Source organism: Heterodontus francisci, chromosome 7, assembly GCF_036365525.1.
Source record: "Heterodontus francisci isolate sHetFra1 chromosome 7, sHetFra1.hap1, whole genome shotgun sequence".
Classification (NCBI taxonomy): Eukaryota; Metazoa; Chordata; class Chondrichthyes; order Heterodontiformes; family Heterodontidae; genus Heterodontus; species Heterodontus francisci.
The window spans coordinates 115,884,692-115,901,652 of record NC_090377.1 but is presented as its reverse complement, the minus strand read 5'-3'; the positions used below and the strand labels follow the sequence as shown (position 1 = coordinate 115,901,652).

The following is a 16,961-nucleotide window of genomic DNA, read 5'->3' as shown; positions in this document are numbered from 1 at the left end:
CACCAAAACCCACACATTCCACCTGGTCAAAATTCCTGTCATTGTCAGTGTTAGCAAGAACCACCACCTATTCCACAATCGGGGGCAGCGCCGGGGCAGAGGTCATTGTTTTTCTTTGGAATTGCTGGCGGTTTATTGAGTGTCGATCACAGGTCCGTGGGACATGGTGTTGCTGTCCATATCCGATTGAATTCTAATGGCAGCGCTGAGTGTTTAGGTTCTCCGGTACTTTCCATTCCCACTGATTGCTGCATTTGGCTCTCTTGCAGTGGTTTCCATCTTTAGCGTGGCTGGAGTTCGGCTGGAGCCTGAGGCCCGGAATGCTTTCCATCCCTTCCGGAAGGACAGGTGCACCTCAATTCTTGCCTGAGGTGGGAAGAAAATGGAACAGGTAGAGAATACACCCTGTGCTGCCCACTCTCAATCACCCTGTGCTGCCCACTCTCTCTCTCACCCTGTGCTGCCCGTGCTCTCACCCTGTGCTGCCCGCGCTCTCTCTCATCCTGTGCTGCCCGCCCACTCTCACCCTGTGCTGCCCGCACTCTCTCTCACCCTGTGCTGCCCGCGTTCTATCTCACCCTGTGCTGCCCGCACTCTCTCTCACCTTGTGCTGCCCGCGTTCTATCTCACCCTGTGCTGCCCGCGCTCTCACCCTGTGCTGCCTGCACTCTCTTTCACCCTGTGCTGCTCGCTCTCTCTCTCACCCTGTGCTGTCCACTCTCTATCTCATCCTGTGCTGCCCGCTCTCTCTCTCACCCTGTGCTGCCCACTCTCAATCTCACCCTGTGCTGCCCGCTCTATATCTCACCCTGTGTTAGCCACTCTCTATCACACCCTGTGCTGCCCGCTGTCTATCACCCTGTGCTGCCCGCTCTCTTCCACCCTGTGCTACCCGATCTCTGTCACCCTGTGCTGTCCGCTCTCTATCTCAACCTGTTCTGCCCACTCTATGTCACCTTGTGCTGTGCGCTCTCTTTCACCTTGCACTGCCCACTCGCTCTCACCCTGTTCTGCCCGCTCTCTATCACCCTGTGCTGCCTTCTCTCTATCACACCCTGTACTGCCCGCTCTGTATTCCACCCAGTGCTGCCCACTCTCTATCTCACCCTGTGCTGCTCGCTCGCTAGCACTCTGTGCTGCCTACTCTCTATACCAATCTGTACTGCCCACTCTCTATCTCACCCTGTGCTTCCCGCTCTCTTTCCTAACCGGTGCTGCTCGCTGTCTATCCCACCTTGTGCTGTCCGCTCTCGATCCCAACCTCTGCTGCCCCCTCTCTATCTCACCCTCTGCTGCTCTCTGTCTATCCCAACCTGTGCTATCTGCTCTCTAACCCAACCTGTGTTGCCTGCTCTCTTTCACCCTGTGCTGCTTGCTCTGGCATTCTAATTGAGCAACTTCAAACCAGTTCCCAGTGGGCAGGGAAGCTCACAGACTGCACTGGCAACGTCTCCTTCAGCAGCCAGTGTTTATTTTCCAGAAGCAGTCACTAGACAGTAATCATGAATAGGAAGCCAGGCTGGGTTTCTTCCTCCTCACCTGGACCATTGGTGCTGGTTGCAGTGTCCACCTGCTCCAGCATTCAAACTGTCCCAGCTGAAATCTGCTGACTCACAGCAGACTCTTTGCACCCCATACTCTCGTGGCTCATTGTTGCAAACCAGGCAAAGCATTTGGCCATATCAGCATTTGGAAGTGTGCAGTTTATCATTTTAGAGCCTGGACAGGCTGTGATCTTCCTGTGGGCTCCACTTGCCTCTCCCCATTAATATCAGCATGGATAACTCCATATTTGGATACCCAGCGATTTCACCTCCGTAATGTCAACTCTATACTTTGCAGATTGTTCCTTGTGAGACAGTGACGTTCGATTGTCCAGACCCTCAACATCGAGAGACTGAAGTCCTCTGACTCGTGTCCTGGCCTTATCTTCCTAAACTCATAGTGGATCAACTTCTCACCGATGGTGCTCCATCCATGCTGTACCTGCCTTGGGAGTGTTTGATGGGACAGTGTAAAGGGAGCTTTACTCTGTATCTAACCCCGTACTGTACCTGCTCTGGGAGTGTTTGATGGGACAGTGTAGAGGAAGCTTTACTCTGTATCTAACCCGTCTTTTTTTTTGATGGGACAGTGTAGAGGGACCTTTACTCTGTATCTAACCCCATGCTGTACCTGCTCTGGGAGTGTTTGATGGGACAGTGTAGATGGAGTTTTACTCTGTATCTAACCTGTGCTTTACCTGCTCTGTTTGTTGTGGCAGTGAGTGCCAGAAGTGGAATTCACTGTCAATTTTTGCTTTGATGAGCTTATGTCATTGTAAATACACAATGAATACATTTTATGGTTGAGGACGTGTGTGATTGACAACTGTCATTCTGGGTTAGTTAGGCCAGGTGTAGTTCTCGGCTCAAAGTTGGCTCCACTAGAGAACAGGGGTGGTGACTTAAAAACCATGCACGTGGCCGACCATCTCAACTCACAGAGTGAGCGACACCCATCATGGTGGATTTGCCTGGCGTCACTTACTATCTGGGTTTACATCTGAAGAATTGGACACCCGAATGAGTTATGGAGGGTGGCTCTTCTCCTCAGTAACCATATCCCTGTGAGATGTCTGTGCCTCCTGCAGGAGTGAGGGGCGGGAAGGTGGTGGGCTTTCTGGGTGAGGGGGGGATATGGGATTGAACTGAATATCAGAACAGTCCCACCAAATCTGTATTGGAGGAGTTTTGATTTGGGTGTCCCCCCCCCCTCTCTTTTACACAGTGCCATTTCCCCTCAGTTTGAAGCATGCTACGTTCTTGTGATTGACGTACCAACAGGGCCAGTCATTGGCCACTTCTGGGTTGATATCTCGTCAAAGACGAGGTGTGAGCTAATGGGGACAGTTAGATTAACCAATCCAGGCAAGAGTTGCCCTCTCTATTCAAAAAGAAAGTTTCCACATTGGACCAACTACCTGCCTTTCACCTTCGACATATCCCATAGAATTATTCCAAGGATTGTCTGATGAGAATTGGGATTATTTTCCAATGTGACTCCACACTATCTTTGTACAACTTCCCAATGTACAGGAATGGCTACAGCATGTGGAAATTCAAAGTCAGAAGTGGGTCTTCTTCGTACATAGCCTTGGCTCAGTGGGTAGTTCACCTCCCTGTGACAGAAGGTCATGGGCCCAAGCCCCAAGACTTGAGTGCATATTCTAGACTGACACTCGGTCTGAATTTTGAAGTTGGCGGTCCGCCCGTGCAGATCGGCCGTCGCTGTGTCCCTGCTATATTACGCGTGGGGGCTTATTTAAATGGAGGGGGGGAGGGGGGGCGGGACGGCACCCCGATGGTGTAGAGGGGACGGCCGCTCTGTCCCCAGCAATAGCGTCCGGTCCCACCACGCAGGCGCTGGGGCGATGCCATTTTTGAAGGGGTTCAAGCCCTGACAGATCATTTGAATGTTTAAAGGGATCATTACCTTAAATTTAAATAAAACAGCAAAGTCACATCAAAGAGCCTCTTCCACCCCCCCCCCATCATCAGACAATAAATTTATTTCCCTCTCCCCCACCTCCCCCCACCTGAGAAACCATTTTTGCCAGTCCCGACCTTTCACGCGCAAACTTTATAATCTTTGCCCTTCAGCACCTTCCCACATCCCCTCAGCCAATGGAATCAGTTGTCTCCATTGCACCCCCCCCCACCCCCGATCTGAAAATTACACTCCTCCCCCCTCCCCACTAGTGTCTCGCCTCGGAACCCCAAACAAAATGGGATCCGAAGGCATGGATCTTAAGGCCAGCGGCCGGAATATCAGCATGGGACAGCCACCCAGTCCAGGTAAGTTTATTAGCATCTATTTGCATTCATTTTATTATGCAAATGAAGGCTGCACCACTGTGCAGCGGGGGGGCTGCACTGAGGCCTTGCCGCCACCGGTAAAATGCGGCAGGGCCTTCTCGGCATTGGGGGTCGAGGCGAGCCTCTCCCGAGAAAATTTTCCGGCCCCTCCACCAGCATTACGATCCCTGATGTCGACAGGCTGCTAAAATTCATCCCCCTGTGTGCAGTACAGAGGGAGTGCTGCACTGTTGGAGGTGCTGTCTTTTGTCTGGGATGTTAAACGGAAGCCCCATCTGTCCTCATGGGCAGGCATAGAACATTCCACACAGAAGAAATGGGGATTTTTCTCCAGTGTCCTGGTTAATATTTAATCCCTCACTTAAAAAGAAATTATGTGGTCATTATCTGATTACTGTTGATGCAATCTTCATGTGCACAAATTGACGGCTGCAATTCCTACATTCCAACAATGAGTACACTCAAAATTACTTCATTGGCTGTGAAGGGCTTCGGGATGTCCTGAGGTTGTGTGAAAGGCGCTATATAAATGCAATTCTTTCTTCCTTAAACTATTTTCAAAAATCATGAAATCTCATTGTCAAATGTGTGCTTCATGAACCGGCCTGAATGGACTGTTCCATGTAAATCTTATTACCTGCTCAACACGTGGTGCAGTCCAGTGGATCAGTTCTTGGACACCACAGGGTCACACGGTCTTGGTGTTGCGAGCTGGGTCTGACGCCCCCTACCTTTGGTGTAGCTTTGCACCACATTCATTCAATGTCAGAACATTGTCCTGTGGGTGCATTGCCCTGGGGGAATGTTGCTCTGGGAGCCCCTTACTCTTTAGTGATGCCCACCTGCACTTTTTCCTGTTTGTCCCTGATGGACAGAGCTGAGGGGTCTGGCCATTAACTGGCCCTGTCTGTTGTATCTACACATGTATATCAACTGAAGGTCAGTGTGAGGAATTCCGTGTGTAACCAATCCAGATTAAACCTTGTCTGATGTGGCTGTCTTTCTGGTGCCAGTTCTACTTTGATTGAAAACATTTTGTACACGCTGAAGGATGGTACAATTCATTCTCTAGTTTGGCAGATTCCAGCTCAATTCAAGCTGGTTAACTCAGTGCTGAGCATAGGACCAATGTCCAGGTGGTGAGAAAGCCCCCCATCCCCCCACCCGGGACATTTGTTGCTCTGTATTTATCTTCTCTTCTGTGCTACCGACAGCCCGTCACCCTGCTGGACACACGGAAGAGTAACGGAGAGTGACCGGACACACACACACATTCAATGGTTACTCGGTCCATTAAAGTGCTGCAGATGGGACCCCCGCACCCCCACCTCACTCTCTCCAACAGCCGGGACAGAGACCCTCCCAAGGAGCTGCAGAGACCACCCTTCACCAATATGTGGGACACCACTTCCACTCACCTGTCTGCTGAAGATTGTCACCCTGTTTCTCCTGGAATGGCCCAAGGGCCTAAAGAGTCTCTTCCCAGCGGGTGACGTGGTGGAGCAGTGTTGGAGGGGCCCAATCGCAGGAGAGGGTGGGGTCGTAAGGGGCTCCCTGCAAGAATAGCTGGGCAGGAGAGCTCACAGAATGTGGAGGAAGTAAATCCACAGACACTGAGCAGAATGGAAGAAAGGAGAGTTTGAAAGGGCACGGGACTCGTTGGTAGACAACAGTCTTCGGGAGATTTTAGAACGCAAGGAGGGAGGAGGCGAAGAGGAGAGGCTTAATGTGGAAGTGCCAGTGGGAGGGTGGGGTGGGGTTGGGGGGAGGGAGAGAAGACAGAAATGGGGAGAAGGAGGAAGAAAGAGACAGACAGAAACAGGGAAAGATGGGAACATATACCGAGAAAGAGACACAGTGCAGAGATGATAGAGGAGATAGAGAGAGAGAGAGAAAAACATGGGGCTGGATTTTACCAGCCCTCTGGTGACAGGCTGGGAGGGCAAGGGAAGGAGGAGTGCCCATCTTCCCACCACATGCCACCTTGCCAGCGGTGGGGAAGGTGGCGGATGGTCCTCCCGCCTAGTGGCCAATTAAGGGCCTCTTCCCACCGCTGACATTTTATTGCTGCTGATGTTGCTTCCAGGCTGCGAGCTCTCCAATTGGTTGGCAGCTCCTGGGGGCAGGCAGCCATCCTTAATAGGGATGGCAGCCCCGAAAGCAAACAATTAGTCGCCTGCCCTCCGGAAAATGCAGCTCCAGGTCCCGCAGAATGCTGAAGTGGGGTCGCGCCCCCCCCTATCCGCCCCCCCCGCCTTCGGGCCCTTTGGCGGGACCCCCACTTGGAGAAAAATTTCTGGCCATGGAGAGAAAGGCAAGCAGGGAGAGACAGAAAGAAAAAGAAATCAATGACAGAAAGACAGGGCGTAGGTGAAAGAATGATCAGTGATCATAAGAAATAGGAGTAGACTATATAGTCCTATGTGACTGCTCTGTCATTCAATAAGAGCACAGATGAACTTCTACATCACTGCCCCTTTTCCACCCTATTCCTATATCCTCTGTTCCTCTTAGGGTCCAAAATCCTATTGATCTCAGACTGAAATATACTCAAAGACTGAGCATCGAGTAGGCAGAGAATTTCAAAGATCCATGAAAACAATTTATATTTATACAGCGTTTTAAACATCATAAAACATCCCATGGTGCTTCACAGGAGCATTATAAAATAAAATATGACACCAAGCCACAAAAGGAGATTTTAGATCAGCTGACTGAAAGCTTGGTCAAAGAGGTAGGTTTTAAGGACTGTCTCAAAGAAGGAAAGAGAGCTAGAGAGGTGGAGAGGTGTAGGGAGGGTATTCCAGAGCTTGGCACTGAGGCAACTGACTGTGCGGCCTCCAGTGATGGAGCGATTAAAATCAGGGATGCACAGGAGGATAGAATTAGAGGTGGCTATGTAGCTGTGGGTTGTGGAGCTGCAGGAGATTACAGATGGGGCAGGGCGAGGCCAATGGAGAGATTGAAAACAAGGATGAGAATTTTAAAATCAATGTGTTGCTTGACCGGGAGACAATGTAGGTCAGCAAGACCAAGGGCGATAGGGGGATGGGACTTTGTGCGAGTTAAGACACGAGCAGCAGAGTTTTGGATGTTCTCAAGTTTACGGAGAGTTGAATGTGGGAGACTAGCCAGGAGTGCATTGGAATGGTCAAGTCTAGAGGCAATGAAAGCATGGACAGCGGCAGATGAGCTGATACAGGGCGGATATAACAAAGGTGGAAATAGACGGTCTTACTAATGGCATACATTTAAGGTCAGAAACTCATCTCGGGGCCAAATGTGACACCAAGGTTGCAAACAGCCTGGCTTAATCTCAGTCTGTTGCCAGGGAGAGGAATGGAGTCAATAGCTAGGAAACAAAGTTTGGAGTGGGGACTGAAACCATGGCTTCAGTCTTCCCAATATTTAATTGGAGGAAGAAAGGCCTCTGAGTGAAGAAATTTCTCCTCATCTCAGGCCTAAATGGACAACGCCTTATCCTGAAACTGTGACTCCAAGTTCGAGACTCTCCAGCCAGGAGAAACAACCTCTCAGCATCTACCCCATCAGCCTCAAAGAATTTTATATGTTTCAATAAGATTACCTCTCATTCTTCTAAACTCCAGAGTATATATACATTCTTCTCAACCTCTCCTCAAAAGACAGCCCACTCATCACATGAATCAATCAATTGAACATGTGCTGTACTCTCTCTAAGGCAAATATATCCTTCCTTGGGTAAGAAGACCAAAACAATACACAGTATTCCAGGTGTGGTCTTACCAAAGCCCTGTATAATTTCAGCATGCCTTCCTTATTCTTGTACTCCAATCCCCTTGCCTTCCTAATTGCTTACTGTACCCACATGTTAACTTTTGGTGATTTTGTATACAAGGACACCCAAATCACTCTGAATATCATAAGAACATAAGAAATAGGAGCAGGAGTAGCCCATTCAGTCCCTCGAGCCTGCTCCGCCATTCAATATGATCATGGCTGATCAGTGGCCTTAACACTACTTTCCTGCCAGCTCCCCATAACCCTTTTCTCTCTTGATCAAAAATCTGTCAAACTCAGCCTTGAATAAATTATATGATCCAGCTTCCGTTGATCTTTGGGGAAGAGAATTCCAAAGATTAACAATCCTCTGAGCAAAATAATTCCTCCTCATCTCCATCTTAAGAGGGAGACCCCTTATTTTTAAACTGCGCTCTCTAGTTCTAGATTCCCCCATAAAAGGAAACATCCTCTCAGCATCTACCCTGTCAAGCCCCCTCAGAATCGTATATGTTTCAATAAGATCACCTCTCATTCTTCTAAACTCCAATGATTATAGGTTCAATCTGCTTAATCTTTTCTCATAAGACAACCCCTTCATCACAGGAATCAGCCTGGTGAACCTCCTCTGAACTGGTTCCAATGCAAGTATATCCCTCCTTAAGTAAGGAAACCAAAACTGTATGCAGTCTCACCAATGCCCTCTACAGTACCAACATTCACTAGTTCGTCACATTTTCTATTCTGGCAACTAAAGTAGTTATTTCATACTTCCCCACATTAGACTCCATCTGCCACCTTCTTGTCCAATCACTTAACCGGTCTATATCCCCTTGCAGCCCACTTGTGTCCTCCTCACAGCTTACTTTTGCAGCTAGCTTTGTATCATCAGCAATCTTGGATATATTACTCTGGGTCCCCTTATCTATGTCATTGATACAGATTGTAAATAGCTGAGGCTCAAGGACTGACCCTTGCAACATTCCATTAGTTTCAACCTGCCATCCCGAAAATCACTCATTTATTTCTACTCTCTGTTTTCAGTCCATTAACAAATCCTCAATTCATGCTAATATATTACCCCTAATCACATGAGACCTATGTGTTCCAACCTATTGTGTGGCACCTTATCGAATGCCTTCTAAAAATTCATATGTACTACATCCACTGGTTCCCCATTTATCTGCTCTGCTAATTAACACCTTCAAAAACTCAGATAGATTTGTTGAATACAATTTCCCTTTCATAAAACCATATTAATTCTGCCCTGTTACCACCTCAATAATAATAGATTTAAGCATATTGATATCAGGCTAACTGAGAGATAGTTCCCCCTTTTCTCACTCCATCCTTTCTTGAATAGCAGGGTTATATTTGCTACCTTTCAATCCACAGGGACTGTTCCAGAATCTAGGGAAATCTGAAAGTTCAAAACAAATGCATTCACTATCTCTGCAGCCACCTCTTTTAAAATCCTCGGATGTAGGTCATCAGATCCAGGGGATATGTTGGCCTTTTATCCCATTAACTTCTCCAGTACTTTTTCTTTACTAATATTAATTACTTTTATGTTCCTCACTCTCATTAGATCCTTGGTTCCCCACAATTTCCTTTCTGTTCTTTGTCTCTTCTACCATGAAGATAGGTACAAAGCATTTGTTTAACATCTTTGCCATTTCCTCATTCCCCATTATAATTTCTTCTGTCTCTGCCTCTAAGGGATCCGTGTTTACTTTTGGTACTCTCTTCCTTTTTACGTACTCGTAAAAACTCTCGCAATCTGATTTTATATTTCTTGCTAGTTTACTCTAATTCTATTTTCTTCCTCTTTATCAATTTCTTGGTCATAGAGTTACACAGCACAGAAACAGGCCCTTCAGCCCATCGTGTCCATGCTGGCCATCAAGCACCTAACTATTCTAATCCCATTTTCCAGCACTTGGCCCGTAGCCTTGTATGCTATGGCGTTTCAAGTGCTAAATACTTCTTAAATGTTGTGAGGGTACCTGCCTCTACCACCTCTTCAGGCAGTGCATTCCAGATTCCAACCACCCACTGGGTGAATTTATTTTCCCTCAAATCCCCTCTAAACCTCCTGCCCCTTACTTTACATCTATGCCAACAAAAACAAGAAATGCTGGAATCACTCAGCAGGTCTGGCAGCATCTGTGGAAAGAGAAGCAAAGTTAACGTTTCGGGTCAGTGACCCTTCTTCGGAAAAAGAGTTCCGAAGAAGGGTCACTGACCCGAAACGTTAACTCTGCTTCTCTTTCCACAGATGCTGCCAGACCTGCTGAGTGATTCCAGCATTTCTTGTTTTTGTTTCGGATTTCCAGCATCCGCAGTATTTTGCTTTTACATCTATGCCCCCTGGTTATTGACCCCTCCGCTAAGGGAAAATGTTTCTTCCTATCTAACCTATCAATGCCCCTCATAATTTTGTATATCTCAATCATGTCCACCCTCAGCCTTCCCTGCTCTAAGGAAAACAACCCCAGCCTTTTCAGTCTCTCTTCATAGCTGAAATGCTCCAGCCCAGGCAACATCCTGGTGAATCTCCTCTGCACCCTCTCCATTGCAATCACATCCTTCCTATAGTGTGGCGACCAGAACTGTACACAGTACTCCAGCACTGGCCTAACTAGCGTTTTATACAGCTCCATTATAACCTCCCTGCTCTTATATGCTATGCCTCAGCTAATAAAGGCAAGTATACCATATGCCTTCCTAACCACCTTATCTACCTGTGCTGCTGCCTTCAGTGATCTATGGACAAGTACACCAAGATCCCTCTGATCTTCTGTGCTTCCTAGGGTCCTACCATCCATTGTATATGCCCTTGCCTTGTTAGTCCTCCCAAAATGCATCACCCCACACTTTTTAGGATTAAATTCCATTTGCCACTGCTCTGCCCATCTTACCAGCCCATCTATATATTGTCCTGTAATCTAAGGCTTTCCTCCTCACTATTTATAACACCACCAATTTTCATGTCATCTGCAAACCTACTTATCATACCTCCTATATTCATGTCTAAATCATTAATGTACAGTACAAACAGCAAGGGTCCCAGCACCAGTCCCTGCAGTACATCACTGGTCACAGGCTTCTACTCGCAAAAACAACCCTCGACCATCACCCTCTTCCTCCCGCCACTAAGCCAATTTTGAATCCAATTTGCCAAATTGCCCTGGATCCCATGCGCTCTTATCTTCTTAACCAATCTCTCATGCAGGACCTTATCAAAAGGCTTACTGAAGTCCGTGTAGACTACTTCAACTGCTTTACTCTCATCTACACATCTAGTCACCGCCTTGAAAAATTCTGTCAAGTTAGTTAGACACGATCTCCCCCTGACAAAGCCATGCTGACTATCCCTGATTAATCCCTGCCTCTCCAAGTGGAGATTAATCCTGTCCCTCAGAGGTTTTTCCATATTTTCCCAACCACTGATGTTAGACTCACCGGCCTGTAATTACCTGCTTTATCCCTGCTACCCTTCTTAAATAATGGTACCATATTCGCTGTCCTCCAGTCCTCTGGTACCTCTCCTGTGGCCAGAGAGGATTTGAAAATTTGTGTCAGAGCCCCTGCTATCTCTTCCCTTGCCTCACATAACAGCCTGGGATACATCTCATCTGGGCCTGGGGATTTATCCACTTTTCAGCCCACTAAAACAGCTAATACTTCCTCCCTTTCTATGCTAATATGTTCAAGTATATCAATCCCCCTCCCTGATCTCTACACCTACATCATCCTTCTCCATAGTGAACACAGATGAAAAGTAATCATTTAAAACCTCACCTATGTCCTCCGGCTCCACACACAGATTGCCACTTTGGTCCCTAATGGGCCCCACTCTTACCCTGGTTACCCCGTTGCCCTTAATATACTTATAAAATGCCTTAGGATTTTCCTTTCTCTTGCCTGCTAGTGTTTTTTCATGTCCTCTCTTCGCTCTCCTAATTACTTTTTTTAGTACCCCCCCCCCCCCACAACACACACACTATCTATACTCCTCTGGGGCCTCCGCTGTTTTCAGTGCTCTGAATCTGCCATAAGGCTCCTTTTTTTTCCTGATCCAATCCTCTATATCCCTTGAGATCCAGGGTTCCTTGGACTTGTTGGTCCTACCCGTCACCTTAATGGGTACATGTTGGCTCTGAACTCTCACTATTTCATCTTTGAATGACTCCCACTGGTCTGATGTAGCCTTTCCTACAAGTAGCTGCTCCCAGTCCACTCTGGCCAGATCCTGTTTTATCATATTGAAATCGGCCCCCTCCCCCCCACCACCCCCCCCCCCCCCCACCCCCCCAATTCAGTACCTTTTATTTCCGGTCCATCTTTGTCCTTTTCCATAACTACCTTAAATCTTACAGAGTTATGGTCACTGTCCCTGAAATGCTTCCCCACTGACACTTCTACCACTTGTCCAGCTTCATTCCCAAGATTAGGTCCAGTACTGCCCCATCTCTTGTAGGACTTTCTACGTACTGGCTCAAAAAGCTCTCCTGGATGCATTTTAAGAATTCCACCCCCTTCAAGCCTTTTACACTAAGACTATTCCAGCTGATATGAGGTAACTTGAAATCCCCTACTATTATTAACCTAATATTTTTACACCTCTCTCAGATTTGCCTACATATCTGCTCCTCTATCTCACCCTGACTGTTTGGAGGACTGTAGTACACTCCCAGCCAAGTAATTTCCCCCTTTTTGTTTTTAAGTTCTACCCATATGGCCTCATTTGAGGAACCTTCTAAGCTATCATCCCTCCTTACTGCAGTAATTGACTCCTTGATCAACAGTGCAATACCACCTCCTCTTTTATCCCCTCCCCTGTCACGCCTGAAGATTCTATACCCTGGAATATCAAGATGCCAGTCCTGCCCCCTCCCTCACGTCTCTGTGATAGCAACAATATTATAATCCCATGTGCTAATCAACGCACTCAATTCATCTGTCTTACTGGTAAGATTCCTTGCATTAAAATAGATGCAATCCAGCCTTGCATTTTTTTTTGTGCCTTAACAGGTCTATATTTGCTCTGCTTCCAGACTGACTCAGTTTCTCTTCTATATTTGACTGAGCATCACCCCCTACTGTACCTCCTCTCTGTATCCCATTCCCCTGCCAAATTAGTCTAAACCCCCCTTCCCCAACCCCCCCACCAACAGCACTAGCAAACCTCCCAGCAAGGATGTTGGTCATCTTTTGCTGAATTTTTAAAAAAACCCTTCCAATCCTCAGGCTTATTACTCTTTTTGGCAACATTGTAAGCCTCTTCTTTTAATCTAATACTATCCTTAACTTCTCTAGTTAGCCATGTTTCCAGTGGAGTTTTTATTCCTCAAGGAAATGTATATTCCACTCTTGCTGAATTATCAGACTGCTTTTCTGACATCCAGTACTGGAGTAGCAGAAATTTCATCCAGTGACATATTGGGAAGACTGAAGCCATTATGTTTGGTCCCCGCTACAAACTCCATCCCTCTCCTTGGCAACTGTCTGAGGCTGACCAGACTGTTCGCAACCTTGGTCATATTTGACCCTGAGATGAGCTTCCGACCACATATCTGTGCCATCACTAAGACCACTTATTTCCATTCTGTAACATTGTCCGACTTTGCCCCTACCTCAGCATATCCGCTGCTGAAACCCTCATCCATATCTATGCTATCTCTACAGTTGACTATTCCAACGTACACCTGTTCGGCCTTGCACGTTCTACCCTCCGTAAACATGAGTCAATCGAAAACTCTGCTGCTCGTGTCCTTACTCAGACTAAGTCCTGTTCACCCAACACCCCTGTGCTCGCTGACCTACACTGGCTCCCAGTCAAGCAACGCCTCGATTTTAAAATTCTTATCCTTTTTTTCAAATCCTTTCATGGCCTCATCCCTCCCCATCTCTGTAATCTCCGCCAGAGCCACAACCCTCCGAGATACCTGTGCTCGTCTAATTCTGGCCTCCTGAGCATTTTATTCCCTCCACCACTGGTGGCTTTGCCTTCATGTGTCTAGGCCCTAAGCTCTGGGGTTCCTTCCCTAAACCTCTCCGTCTCTCTACCTCTGTTTCCTCCTTTAAGATATTCTTAAAACCCACCTCTTTGACCAAGCTTTTGACCATTTGCCCTAATATCACCTAATGTGGCTCAGTGTCAAACTTTGCTTTATAACACTCCTGTGAAACATCTTGGTATGTTTTATTACATTAAAGGCACTATATAAATGCACGTTGTTGTATATCCATTGAAAATTATGAATTATTTCCTTAAATGTTTGCCATTACTTATCTACTGTCATATCTTTTAAATTAAGTTCTCAATCTGCCTGAGCCAACTCACCCCTCATACCTTCCAAGATTGGCTTTACTTAAATTTAAGACCCTAGTTTCAGACTTAACCACAACGCTCTCAAACTTAATATGAAATTCATCATATTATGATCACTCTTCCCCAGATGATCCTTTACAATAACAGAAAAATGTCAACGGTGGGGGTTCAATCCCCATACCGGCTCTGATAGTTCATGGAGGCCTGCTTCCTCACCTTGCCCCATGCTTGAGGACTGGTGACCCTCAAGCTTTCCATCACCAACTATCCCTCTAATGAGGAGAGATGCCTATGGTCCTTCAGGGATTATGGCTAGAGCTAATTAAGCTATGGCAAGCTAATTAACCCCTTCTTATTACATAATTCTAGACCTAAAATAGCCTGTTCCCCACTTGGTTCCTTTATATATATTTCTAGAAATCTGTCTCGAATGTATTCCATGAACACGTCCTCTGTTATGACCAATTTGGTTTGCCCAGTCTGTATGAATATCAAAGCCCCCGCAGGATTATTGCATACCCTTGTTATATGCTCCTCTAATTTGTTTGTTTATATTCTGTCCAACACTATGATTACTGTGAGGGGGTTTATAAATGACTCCCACCAGTGTTTCATGCCCTTTATTATTTCTTAGCTCCACCCATACTGATTTCACGTCATGACTTTCTGAACTAAGAACCTTTTTCATTCCTGCCTTTATCTTAGCCTTTATTGTCAGGGCTACCACACCTCCTTTTATAAAGGTTAAGGTATCTGGAATATTTAGATCCCAACCTTGGTCACCTTGCAACCATGTCTCAGTAATGGCGACGAGATCAAACCTATTAAACTCTATTTCTGCCATTAATGCATCAATCTTGTTATGAATGCTTTGTGCCTTAAATTTAGCTTTTTACTATTTTTCCCTGATCTGGCTTTAGTCTCTCATACCTTATTACCATGGTTAAACTCTCTCTCCTTTCCTGACACAATCTGCTTGATCTTACCCAAATCGCTACTCTGCTCCACACGTTTGTCCTTTCTCTTCAGATTACGGATTTACTCTTACCTGAACCCTCTCTCCCATTACGGGTTACTGAGGTGCCCATATATGGTGCCACAGCCTCACTGTGTTGACCTTTCTAAAGCAGGCCAGTTCCCTGTTTCTGCCCATTTTAGGGGGCAGCTGGTCAGTGAGATGTAACTGAAGCCCAGGAGTTAAAATAGCGACAGCCTCAAACTAATGATATGGGCGGGTTTAGCCCTCGGGAACACAGTTAAATTCCTCCTATCTGCCAACCCCGCATTCCACCCCTCCCCCAACACACACACCAGTGTCCTAAACTCAAGATGTCAAAATGTTGACATAGAATCTTAACATTGGCAATTCTTCACAAGAAAGCCATTCACAGTGTACTTGCTCCTGGAAGGGAATTCAGAATTTCTCAACTCAGTTTAAAGACAATCTTGATTAGTTTTTCAGGTCTTGGTGCAGTGCTTTGCATCATTTACAGAGAGTGAGCCATAAAACCAGGTCTCTCATGGGCAACCAAGCATCAACTACAGGCCAAAGGGCAGCCAATGAAAAATAAAGCGTTGAGTTTTCCATTACATATCAGCTTTTTCCTACATAAATGAATGAAAATTCAGCTTACTCAGATAACAGAGGAATTTATTGACGATTGGAATAGCGATGGCAAATAAACCTAACAGAGCTTCCATCGCTTCACAGACCTTCACATCTCGAGGTTGTTGACCTCTGATCTAATGGTCACAGGCTGACCGTATTTTTCTCAAGGACCGGCTACATTTATTTCTCTACATTCTCTGGTGGTAGTTGAGGAGTAGGTTGCGGATTTGGGCGGGTGAGGAGAGCCTGTATTTCTGGTACAGGGCAGCGTGATCGCCCTCCTCAAACAACCGTGTCGCCATCCTGGTGCAGCCTCTGGCCAACAGCTCTCGCCAACATAGCTCACTGAGTCTGTTAATAAACACTCAGCAAGATTACAAACCATGGGCTGAATATTATCACCATGCCACGCTCTGCGGTGGCACGCTGTGAAAGAGGCGGCCTTCCAACATTGATGTGCTGCCGCCGAGCCCCCGTGATATAACGAGCGGGGCCTCATTTAAATAGAAGGGGTGGAGAAGCCGCCTCCGAAGAAGTAGAGGGGGCGGCCGCCGCAACCCCGGCAACGGCGTCTGGCGCCACTGAGCAGGCGCCGGTGCCATTTTTACAAGGCCTCCAGCCCTTAGAGGACATTTAAATGATTAAAGGGACCATTTAAAAAACTAATTTAACTAAAGCTTTGTCCACCTCTGCAAGCCCCTCTCCCAACAACCCCCCAGCCAATGTGGCCTATCCCCCCCCATCAAAAAAATTAGTTAGTAGTAACGACCTCTCCCCTCCCAAACTTTATACCTTTTGACCCTAAACCCCTTCCCACCATCCCCACAGCCAATGAAAAAGGTTTTCCATGCTTCCTGCCACCGCCCTGATAACTTTACTCCTCCCCCCCTCCCCGCCAGTATCTCGCCTCGGAACTCCATACAGTGTTCCGAAGGTGTGCGAGTTGCGATCAGTGGCGGTAAAATTGGCATGGGACGGCCGGCGGCGGCAGGTAAGTTCATATGCATTTTATTACTGCTCATTTAAATATTTAGATGAAGGCCCCGCACCAAGGTCCCCCTGCCACCAGAAATAAGCGGTGGGCCCTTCTCCACATCGGGGGTCGAGGCTGGACTCTCCCCACAGAATTTTACAGGCTGCCCCACCACAACCCACAGTGTCGAGGGGCTGGTAAAATTCAGCCCCATGATTCTAATCAGGTTGTCTCTCTCTCTCCAACCAGTGAGTTCTTACATATCACAGGCAGCTACACACGCATTTGAAATATGTGACTGAACAATGCAGTATGAGGTAACCATTGTTACGATCATCTGTTTGTATTAATTTTCGAGAGGTAACTTTTAATTTGGAAATTGGATATTTTTAATGCAAGTTAAATGAAAACACTAGTTTGAGAATC

At 46.8% G+C, this 16,961-nt stretch overlaps 1 protein-coding gene across 1 annotated transcript in view; it reads left to right on the top strand.

The window, feature by feature from the left end:
* cdk15 (cyclin-dependent kinase 15) overlaps positions 1-4,848 on the top strand; it is a 66,052-nt gene extending 61,204 nt beyond the window's left edge. Inside the window, exons 14-15 of the mRNA XM_068035968.1 lie at positions 270-391; positions 1,843-4,848. Coding sequence (XP_067892069.1) covers positions 270-370 — 101 coding nt within the window. The 3' untranslated portion in view covers positions 371-391; positions 1,843-4,848. The remainder of the gene's footprint in view (positions 1-269; positions 392-1,842) is intronic.
* Positions 4,849-16,961: the final 12,113 nt, after the last annotated feature.